Raw genomic sequence first — 11728 nt, 5'->3', positions numbered from 1 at the left:
GAGGGCCGCAAACCAGTCGGGTTTTCAGGATTTCCCCAATGAATATGCATGAGATCTATTTGCATGCACTGCTTTCATTGTGTGCTAATAGATCTCATGCATATTCATTGGGGAAATCCTGAAAACCCGACTGGATTGCGGCCCTCGAGGAAGGACTTTGACACCCCTGTTTTAGAGGGTTATGCTCAGAGACATGGAGGAAAAAGGTTAAAGATGGGCTGGGTCTGTATATATCAGTGGTTCCCAAACCTGTCCTGGGGGACCCCCAGCCAGTCAGGTTTTCAAGATATCCCTAATGAATATGCATGAGAGAGATTTGCATATAATGGAAGTGACAGGTATGCAAATCTCTCTCATGCATATTCATTAGGGATATCTTGAAAACCTGACAGGCTGGGGGTCCCCCAGGACAGGTTTGGGAACCACTGGTATATATTGTCAGTATGAGTCAGGGAAACGAAAACACAATCTTTAATCAGCTCTGTAAGGTCTCCTCTCATTTTCTCACCAGGAGGAGAGAAATGTTTATAAAGTGCAATGCACACTTTTTAACCTAGGGTGGAAACAGCTGCTCTTATCTTACAAGAAAGATGTGAACATTGCAGACTCTAGGACCAAGTGGAAGTCACCCCAGGCTACTCTGATATCCTGCAAACTTTTTACAGCCTGCCTCTTGTTCATTCAGGGCTAGAGCATAAGCTCTCCAGCCAAGAGAAAGCAGAGGTTACATCCCCACACAGTACTCAAGAGCAATTTCAAGAATAAACCCTTCCATCTACAAACCAGCTTCTTACAGAAAATCAGCGTTGTTTTGTTTTGCTCTTATATGTTTGTTTAGCTTGTGTTCTCTCCAAGTTTATCCAGCTAGATTTAGATTTATTTTTTTTCCTCTGGTCCCCAACATGCCTTCAGGAGATTCCTACTGTTGGAAACAAGCAAGGAATAAACAAAGTTAGTTTAGAAGGCTGAACAAAAAATCGTAAGGAACTTTGGAAACTGCTTGGAAGGTGCAAATCACAAGGAAATCGCTTGAAAGGAGGAAGCTGTCATTTTGCAGAACATTTTAAGTGGCATTCTCCATTTATTTTCACCATTTTATATAAACACACGTGCATATACATTTTTAATTGTAGAATGTTGCCTCTAGGACTTTGGGCTCTTTGGACTTGGTTGAATCCGGAGATCTTTGTACTGGTATGTGGACAGGAAACCAATTCGGACAGGAACCAGTGGAGGCAGATGATCCAATGGGAGAACAATGGCAGAGTCTACAGTCTTCTGAACACTGCACCAGAATATGTTCCTGCTACCCAGCACCATGCAGAGACTAATCCTAGGGTCATAGTGGCTGATACTTCAAGGAGCCCAGGTCGAAGAATGTCTGGGAATACCAGAAGGCAGGCCCCTTCCCAGCCTGTACGTACTGGGTCTGACACCATTCGAGGTCAGACACGTCATCCATTTGGGTTTGGCCAGGTTCCAGACAACTGGAGGGATGGAGCCACTGGAGACACTTCCAGTTCCCATAGGAGACCATCTTCAGGAAGGTTGCGTCAAGCTGGTTCCTCTTCATCATCATTTTCTTCTTCATCTTTTTCTCAGACCCCTTTTGGACAGCCACAGTTCTCACCCTACCCCCAACCTCCTTATGTAAATCATTATGAGACATATGATCCCCAACCTCCTCGAACATATGACGACAGCGTTATGTACTTTCAAGGCATGGGAAACGCAGGAGGTGGCGGAGGTGGCTATCCATTTCAGCCCAGAGTAAGGTACAATGAATTTGGCATACCATCCCAACCCCAGCTTGTTGATGGGCTAGACCGGCGATTCACTCACAGTGTATTCCAGGACAGTGGGACTGGCGAACAGGCCGGACAGGAGCCGTACTCCTCCATTTCACAAAATCCCCAGGGCTCCCCCTCTCTAGGTATACTTCAGGTTGGTCCTGGAGATTCTGCAGGGACAGGGACCAGATATGGTACTGATCCCAGATTTGGGTATTATCCACCCTATGGAAATGAACCGATGGAACCGTATGTGCCACCGCGTAATGTGGAACCCTATCCACCTTTCCGGAGCTTAGATCCTTATCCTGCTGCACCAAGGGCAGACCCCTATATTCCTGGAAGAAGTCCTGAGACATCCCACACAGGTCAGGAGAGCCAGGCTGTTCAGCATGCCAGAGTCACTGTGGGCAGTGTCTTCAGAGCCGGCCAGAATGGGCGAGGTATGTTTTCTCTTGTAAAATCAGGGACTGAGAACAGTATTCTTCAGAATAATGGATTGTCACAAGTCCGTGAGAAAACTAGTTAAACCTTAGCTGGTTTATTTAAATCACAGTACCCTGTACAGTGATGCAGTTAATCCCAAATGAATACAAGCTTTGGAATGTGATTTAAGAAAAAAGAATGTTCTGTGAAACTGGAACTAATCGGTAATTTAGTTTGGAGACCAGCGGAGGAGGTTCATAAACCTGTTGGTGCTTTGTCTCGGAACACCTACAGATAATGCAAGTTAGTGTGTGAATGTTTTTTTCTAGAACATTGGAAAAAGTGTGCGCCTAATGTTCAAAGGCTTTATGTTTTTAACTTTGAGAGTGATGCTCATAAATTGACCGCTTTGAAAATGAACTAGGGCTGAGTGCATAAATGTTGCTCAAAACTTCACTTAACTAAGGGCTCCTTATACAAAGACGAGATAGCAAATCCCCCGTGGCTTATTCAGCGAAGCCCATTCAAGTCCTATAGGCTTCGTGCAGGTACCTAGAGCAGATGCTGCTGTCAAAGAAAAACCAAGAGATTCTGAGAGCTGCACAAACTCAGTATGTATTTTCACCTGCAGGAAGAACGGGCAGTTTTCAAAGGCATTGTAAATGGCTTTTAGACATTATTCTCATTAGATATATATATTTTTCTTACAAAACGAAAATTATGATGTTGAAATATGTGTTGCTGTAGGGTTATTCTGGAAGTGATGGGGGTTGGGATGATCATGATTCTTGTTTATTAAAATCTTAGGGGAGGGGGAACTGCTAGGTTGGTAGGAGTATAAAAGCCATTGAGAGGAGGCACACTACTACTACCATTAATTATTTCTATAGCACTACCAGACTCATGCAGCGCTCCACAGAGTCACAAAGAAGAAGAACAGTTCCTGCTTGAAAGAGCTTACAATCTAAACAGGCAAGAAACAGGATGTCATGGATTCAGTTAAGGGGAACGCTTACTCTGATGGCTGGGTTGGAGGGCAGAGGGGAGTACAGGACAATCAAGCCATTGTGACATCACTGATGAGGTTGGCTCTTATTGGTGGAATGAGGCATTGTGACATCACAAGCTCAGCTCAGCTTCCCAAAGACTGAAACAGGATGTCATGGATACATTAAGGGGAACGTTTAATCAGTGGGCTGGGTTGGAGGGCAGAGGAGAGTACAGGACAATCAAGCCATTGTGACATCACTGATGAGGTTGGCTCTTATTGGTGGAATGAGGCATTGTGACATCACAAGCTCAGCTCAGCTTCCCAAAGACTGAAACAGGATGTCATGGATACATTAAGGGGAACGGTTAATCAGTGGGCTGGGTTGGAGGGCAGAGGAGTAGGGTTGAGGATTGAAGGCTATATCAAAAAGGTGGGTTTTCAGTCTGCTTTTAAACAAGGGAAGGGGCTTGGCGGACAAATTCGGGTAATTTATTCCAGGCATAGGGGGCAGCTAGATGAAAGAAACAAAGTCTGGAATTGGCAGTGGAGAAGAAGGGTAAAGCTAAGAGAGACTTATCTGAGGAACGTAGAAGACAAGTCATGCAAGCACACGGCTCCAGGGCACCTAATAAACTTGTACTAACCGTGCTGGGACCATACACCAGGGCACTTTCTATACCCCTGCAATTATGGGCCTTCTATCTGGCTACTAGTCTTCTCCATGTGCTGGGAACACTGACAGTACCACACAGGGGGGCGATCCACCCTGGGTGCCTTCTGGGTGAGGACGCTGGCACCTATTCTCCTCTCTGCCCCCCACTCTTTCCTGACCCCCCTTCTTTTCTCTTTCCTCTATAATTTTCCCAGCGTGAGCAGTATCAAGAACTTGCTGCCTGTGTCGGTGTTGGCTGTCTCCGATATCACTTGCGGGAGTGACGTCAGAGGGAGAGCCGACACGACGTGGGCAGCAAGTTTGTAATGCTACTCGTGCTGGGAAAATGAAAGAGGTATGGGGGAAAGGGGGGGAGCATACACAGCAGGGCTGTGGAGTCGGTAGATAAATGTTCCGACTCTGACTCCTCAGTTTTTTGTACTTCAGACTCCGACTCCGACTCCAGGTACCCGAAATTTCCTCCGACTCCGACTCCTCGACTCCGACTCCGACTCCACAGCACTGGTTAATTTTCAGATCGTTAAAATGGAATGTCAAGTTGAGAGAAATGAGCATTTTCGACACCACCTTCTTTTTGCTTTTAATCAAGGTTCTAAGGCCGCAGAAGCTGCTTGCAACATTTGTGCTGTGTATATAGTGGGTGCTATAGCTGAAAGAATCGCTCGTGATTGGTATGCCAAGTTTAAAAATGGAGTCGGTAGATAAATGTTCCGACTCCGACTCCTCAGTTTTTTGTACTTCTGACTCTGACTCCAGGTACCCAAAATTTCCTCCGACTCCGACTCCTCGACTCCGACTCTGACTCCACAGCCGCGGGGGTCATGAAGGAGCGGGGGGGGGGGGGGCATCATTCATCCTCGCTATGCCATGGGGACCACATCCCTAGCCCTGACCAACATGGGCAATGGAAGACTTGCATAGTGCTTCAGCTCTGTTGTACAGTGCCACCTCGCTGCTACTGGACCAGCTGACTTCCAGTTCTAATCTGACCACTGGGCCTGGAGTGCTTTACACTGTATTGCACCAGTGTACAAACAGAGCATGCTTTATTATGTTGCTACTTTGCTAAAAACTTATCTTTTTGGATTGGCATACCCTTAATTCCACTTCTCAATCAGGGGCTATTTTGGTATCATATCGGTACGGACGTTGGAGAGACTTGCAGCTGCTGTTTTTATAATCATATTTTAAGTTTTATAATTTTTTAATAGAATTCTACTCTGTAATTTATTCTTCTTCTGTATTTTTACTTTCCTGTTGATAATGGAGTTCCTTTCCTTTTCTTTAGTACTATGTAAACCGCTATGATGATATAACGAACAGCGGTCTATAAATATTAATGAACATAAACATTTACAACTATTAATTTGGATAGCATATAGTGGGGGAGGGGGGGAAGGAGAAAATGTAATTGGCATTGTTTACCCCTGAGATGGTATTGCAGAAAACCGTATTGCTCAGAGGTTGTAAGTTTCCATTTTCAGTGGACAGTGCATGCATGATACTGGAGGATGAGAGAACGTCAGACCATAATGAGTCCAGTTGCAGGTTTTGTTTGCCAGTCCCAGAATTCCGTGCTGGAGTATCACACCTGGAAACTGTACACCGAAAGGATAATTGATCGATGGTAGTCGAGGCTAGACTCAGGCTCGACTTCAAGGGACAATGGGACAGACAGGTGGGGTCTCTCCAGAGGAATGCTTAAAAGATGGATTCCCAAAGGAGGGAGGGTTCTTATGTGGGCAGAATTGTTGGGCCGTCGCCCCTTTTCTGCTGTCATACTCTATGTTTCCATCAGGGTAAAATTAAAGCATAAGCAAACCAGAGTCCAAATGTACTAATTCAATGGCTCCCATGGCATATTTTTGTCCTGTTTAAGTCTGCTGATGGCAAAAAAAAGAGTGGGGGAGAGGAGGCAGAGCCTGCCTCTCCATTCCATGCATTCTGTTGTCCATTGTCCTTCAGTCGGCGGAAGGGGTCGGCGAGCAGTGCTTCTTACCTGTTACTTCTTCATCTATAATCAGAACCACATGGGGCCCCATTGTGGAGTTTTAAATCATACTTATACCGTATTACAATTGGGAGCCCAGCAAAACGTTACTACTACCATGGCATACTCCATATATGGATTCATCCAAACGCGGAAGGGCATCATCAATACCAAGGTCTAAGGCCAGATAAAGGTATAAAAACAAATTCTATTTTCTACCTTTGTTGGTATTAAAATATGTCATTTTTTGGGAATGTGCATCTGCCCAAGCTGATTTGTTCGACTAGGGCAGGGGTGTCAAAACTCAATCACATAAGGGGCCAAAATCTAAAACGCAGGCTAAGTTGCAGCACAAATTTTTTATTAAGACACTTAGTCTTAGTAAAAGTATAGATCCTTCCTCACCCTCAGACTTCTGTGGTGCAGTCGGACACTTGTGTGGCATGCCCTGCCCCAACCTAGCTTTTACACTGGGACTGGGTCCTTCTGCCTGCAAATGGGTACTGAGGCAGCGTGGTGAGGAGCTTGGAGCATCACTGGGAAGGGGGGAGGCGGGCGGTACGTTCAGGCCCTTGGAGCGCCACTGGGACTGCATGGTCAGGCGCTTAGATGCGGCACAGTCACATAAAACAGCCAGGCGGGCCGAATTTGGCCCACGGGCCTTGTACTTGACATGTGTGGACTAGGGGGTACTTAGCTTGAAGAAACACTAGCTTCGTAATTAAGGGCAGCCAGCTGAGAATCAGGGAAACTTGCTTCAACTTGCTTCCACCGCAGGTCTTTGTGATCTTGGGCAAGTCACTTAATTCTCCATTGCCTAAGATACTTTTGCTTTAAGCAGACAGAAGACAAAGGTGCTTTGGTTTGGCAACCAAAACACTTCGCCACACCAAGAGTTCACCCTTGCCTCGGGAGAAAAGATAGCCCTAAGCAGATTGTCTAAAGTCGTTGGAGTTATCCTCGACTCGGACCTAGCCATGAGAGACCAGGTCAGCTCACTGGTCAAGAAGTTCTTCTTCCATCTAAGACAGCTCAGAACCATTAGATCAGCCTTGAGCCCGACACAGTACAGGATGGTTCTCCTCCTCTACCTTGACTACTGTAATTCCCTCTACTGCTGTATGGCTGAAAAAGAACTTAAGAGACTACAATTGCTCCAAAATACAACAGTGAGGCTAATCTTACATAAGACTAAATATGAAAGGGTAACATCTCTCGTTAAAGAACCGCACTGGCTGCCAGTCAGAAGCAGGGTCCAATTCAAAGTAGCATGCATGGTACACAAGGCCGTATATGGTGAAAACTCAGCTGGACTCACATCTACCTTTCAAATCACACAATCCTTCAACAACTTGAGGACAATCCAATGATGGAAACTACCACCCCTATCCGCCTGCCATGTTCGAAGGAAGGCTCTCTTTGAGACCACCCTTGAGTTCCAGGGGCCCAGAATCTGGAAAAACCTCCTGGGCAGCCTTTGACAAATACTCACGTACTTCCAATTCAGGAAAGCACTGAAAACACACCTTTTCTCCGCAATGCACTGACTCATTCCCATGCAGTCACCAGCATAATATCTTCCATGCAAATTTCTGCACGATATTTATGTCTTTTTTAGCAATTCTAATACTGTGTAAGCTGCACAGATTCCCAGCTGACATTTGTGGGATATAAGAATTGAAATGGTATGGTATGGTATAACCCTACTCTGTTCGGGAGATTGGCTCAAAAGTGCCAAGAGATGGTGGGTTTTTGACTATATCAGTGGGTTAGCTATCCATCTACTACTCCAAGAGGCTTATGTTAAAGCAGGGCAGCACCGCTCTCAGACCCATAAAGAAGATTTGGGCCCTGTTTGATATACTTCCCCCAAGCCATTCAAGATGCTGTCTGAAACAATAACTTCAGTTACCGGCCATATAGAGCTTAGTCCAAAGATGAAGAAGCAACCATTGATGATAGATGCTCCACTTGAGAGTACTCTACCCGGCAGATTATTAGTACGAGGCATATTACCCGTCTCTGATCTGAAAACAAATGAAGCGCAGGTATGAGTACAAAATGAATCCAAGAAAGAGATCACTTTAGAAAAAGGATCACACATAGCCCATGCATATAGAGTGAAATCTGAGCAAGCTGTTCTCTGCAAAAAGGCATCAACATCAAAAATGGATCCATCCTTGTTCAGTTTTTGGGGACTCACCTCTTCCTCCTTATTGGAAAGATAGATTGATACAACAGCTTTTAAGCAGAAACAATGTGTTCTCAACACATGAGTGGGATATAGGTTTGGCCAAAGAAGTAGAACATTCCAAACCTCTGCAGGATCCACACCCCTTTCGGGAGAGATCGAGATGGTTAGTGCCTGGAGACAGAGAAGATGCCAGAAAGCGTAGAATTTTCATAAATTTTGCACAGAAATCCTCCAGGCGTAAATAGTATGCACTCAGTGGATTAAGTGCATGCTAAAATGATTCAACCTGAGTTAAAATGACGGAAATAAAATAAAACAGCATTTTGTTCGGTTACTTTTGTGTTATTTTGAAGAGACACAAAACTAAACATTTGTTATTTCCCTGCATGTTTATGACAACAGCACTTCATTAGCATCCATGGATTATTATTATTAAAATATTTACGCTTCGCCTATCACATAATTCCTACGTTAATTACAATTAAAACATTCAAAATAACAGGAGCCCAACACCTGCTTCTTCACACTTGCTTGATCTATTTGAAACATCTGCTTGTCCCAAACTGTACAGCAGAGAAGGTGGCAACTGACCAAAGGCATTAATCAAATTGTTCTGTGGGAGGCAGAGACCACAGACCTTTTCCACCAAAGCCATTAAACATCTCTCTGACAGTTTATCCGCTGCCTGCCTGAGCTGCATTTGAATCAGTGAACCAAAAGTAAAGATCCCCTCACCTCTGTTGCCAGTTACCGTACATCCGTCATCAGATCAACCAAAGAGCATCATTGGGTTGCCGTGGGATCACAGAGCTATTCAGCCTTAGGATGAGTTGGCCCTGTGGTTCGGTGAAAGGTTACAAATATTTTCACTTCAGGGATTGGGATGGTTCAGAAGATCGGTACAGAGATACACAGCCTTTTTTATTTGGTTTTTTTTTTTTTCAAGAACTGAGAGCTCAAGAGAGAGACAAATCCACTTGTAATCCTAGTGGACAAGTATTCACATCCATAAGAACTAAACTAAACTAAACCTTAAGTTTATATACCGCATCATCTCCACGGAAGTAGAGCTCGGCGCGGTGTACAAGAACTTAAAAATGAGAAAGGGTAGGAAAAGGTTTACATAAGTTTATAAATCGAGTGGAAAAGTAAGGGAAAATAAATTACAGGTTAGAGAAGAGCCAGGTTTTTAGTTGCTTGTGGAATAAATGGAGGGAGCTCAGGTTCCGCAGCGGGATAGTAAGGTCATTCCAGAGACCTGTGATTTTGAAAAGAAGTGATTTTCCCAGTTTACCTGCGTGGAGAATACCATGTAGGGAGGGAAGGATAGTTTTTAATTTATGGGCGGTCCTAGTGGAGTCAGGGCACGAGGAGTTGAAAGAAAGTGGTATTAGGGAAGGAAGGATGCCGTGAATAATCTTAAAAGCCAGGCAAGAGCATTTTAATTGGACTCTGGAAATCACTGGGAGCCAATGAAGATTGGCCAGGAGTGGGGAGACTTCTATAACTTAAATCTCATTTGACAGCAAAGAAGACAAGGACTAAATGGGCACTAAATGAAGCCCTTCTTTAGAGCTCGAGATGTGATCCTTTTCTGCCATGTGTGGATAAATAACGTTCGCAGGACAGCATAGTTGAGGCTGGCACAGCCACTGTTAAGCTCCGGCCTCTGTGTAGAGGATTTCAGCTCTTGGGAACATAACAATGGCATTCCGATCCCTTTTGTTGGCATAATATTTGTAGACGTACATTTTGAAAGCCAAAACGCAAACGCCTAGCTGTAAAACTGATTCTACAAAGCCTCATGGAAGCCAACACCCCCCCCCCCCCTCTAGCCCTGACTCAGCTGATGGAAAATGACTCCATGCCTGCGGAATGCCGGCTTGTTCTTGTGGTCAGCCTGCTGCAGCCCCCCCTGTGCCTGTTGCATGGTGTGCAGAACAGAGAGCAAGATTCAAGGGCTTCACCTCATTTCCTCCTGGCCCAGCTCCAGAGGCAAAGTGGGAAACAGAAGGTAAATATTTTCTTGTCAGCTAGCAATACTAAACAGATGTGAATGTCAAGGGGTGGGGGAGAGGAGTGTTTTTAAAAAAAAAAAATGTTTTTTTCTTTGCCTTCTTTTTCTTTATGCCCCGCTTTAACCCCTCCCCCCCAGTGACCCCCCCCCTCTTTTATCATGCATATGCTCTGTTCCAGTTATCGTATAATTTAACAATTGCCTTTAATTTTAGGTTCACCCTCATATTTTGGGGCTGATATTCAGTGGGAATTGTCCTTAAATGCAGTAGGGATAACACCAACTCGGCCTGTCCCTGTTGACGTGGAGTTATGTGCTCACCCTAAACCTTTCCCTTCTGTATTTTATTGACAAAATCATTACTTACTCAAATATGTGTAAAGTCATGCAGGGACTACCTCATACTCCAATACCCCTTGTACTCTTAACCTTGGCAGGATAGATCTCACAACACTGATCTTTTATAATGGCTAGTGTGATGACAAAGGTACGACTGTAAGACGGTTGAGGTGATGAGAAAAAATAAAAGAAAGAATAAGAGGCAGGACAGACCCCAGGAGGGGGGAAGAAGGAAAAAGGGGAGCAGGTTGAATGTTGGCACAAAATAAAGCTCCGCTTCCTAGAGGAAGGAGCCAACTGGCGCACACTTGATGAACTGATAGGCAGAGTAGATGGAAAAGAAAGATGATTTGTGATGGGAAGGCTTTCCTAAGTAAACGGCCAGGAGCAGTTGCAGGGCTCACTTCTCTGAAGGCCAAATTTGACAGAAGAGAAGGGTCAGCAAGTGAGGGCAAGAAAAAGCTAGGGTGGGCGTGGAAGAAGGAGATGGAGGCAAACTGGATTAAGTTGAGATGTACAGCTTGATGGAGCAGTTCATAATCCAGAAAGCAGGGATGTGCACTTATAGGTGATTAGCATATGTTTCAAAAAGCTTGAAATGAACTGAAAACATGTTCAAACAACTGGAAAAGTATAGGAAAAATTACCCCCAAACGAACCATTTAACTAGGGAATGGTATTCTTTCATTGACTTTCTCTTCTGAAACAACAGGTATTCTTCATATGTTGCCCCTCTGGAGAGAGTCTTTCTCTGCCACGGAGCTGACACCAGCAGGTTCCATGTTAGAAGCGTGAGTGGAAAGTTTTAGATACTTCTGCTTGATTAGGCATCCTTGGTATTCTAAAGGTTAAGAGCCTATTAGGGCTTGATTGCTATAATTGCATTCCTGTCATTTGTAAATAGTCCAAAATCCTTTTGAGGTTCAGCAGCAAGCATTGGCTATGCCTTCCCCGACAAGTAGGAACCTCTTCTGCACTGAATGGCCGGAAGGAAGCCTGCAAATGCAGCGGGATCAAATATCCAAGCGGAATCTTTTCAACAAAAGTGTAGGTTATTTTAAGAAAAGGAAAAAAAAAAAAGATAAAATGATTTCTGCTTTTCTGCTATAATGGGGGGCGAGAGTGAAAGAAAGCTGGGAGAAGCTTTGAGGTTAATATTAGAGGGGGTGTTTAGAGAAGGTAGTGCTACACTTAATATGAAATATACTGAAATCTATCAAGGCAGCAGAGAGAACACAGTGCTATAAGTCAATTCTAAATACAGTTGTAGCCTGGTTCCTCTGTACAGACTCAAAGGCCCACCAGGTT

At 44.5% G+C, this 11728-nt stretch overlaps 1 protein-coding gene across 2 annotated transcripts in view; it reads left to right on the top strand.

The window, feature by feature from the left end:
- Positions 1–677: 677 nt before the first annotated feature.
- Positions 678–11728, top strand: part of LOXL1 (lysyl oxidase like 1) — a 48930-nt gene continuing 37879 nt past the window's right edge. The window contains exon 1 of one of the 2 annotated variants that reach the window (XM_033920705.1): positions 678–2233. In XM_033920705.1, coding sequence (XP_033776596.1) covers positions 1135–2233 — 1099 coding nt within the window. In that variant the 5' untranslated portion in view covers positions 678–1134. Of the gene's footprint in view, positions 2234–9548; positions 10079–11728 lie in introns of those variants that run through there. The other variant, XM_033920706.1, reaches the window with a different exon arrangement.

Source organism: Geotrypetes seraphini, chromosome 14 (assembly GCF_902459505.1).
Source record: "Geotrypetes seraphini chromosome 14, aGeoSer1.1, whole genome shotgun sequence".
NCBI classification, from domain to species: domain Eukaryota; kingdom Metazoa; phylum Chordata; class Amphibia; order Gymnophiona; family Dermophiidae; genus Geotrypetes; species Geotrypetes seraphini.
The sequence above is the reverse complement of the archived record's forward strand: the minus strand, read 5'-3'. Positions and strand labels throughout refer to the sequence as shown.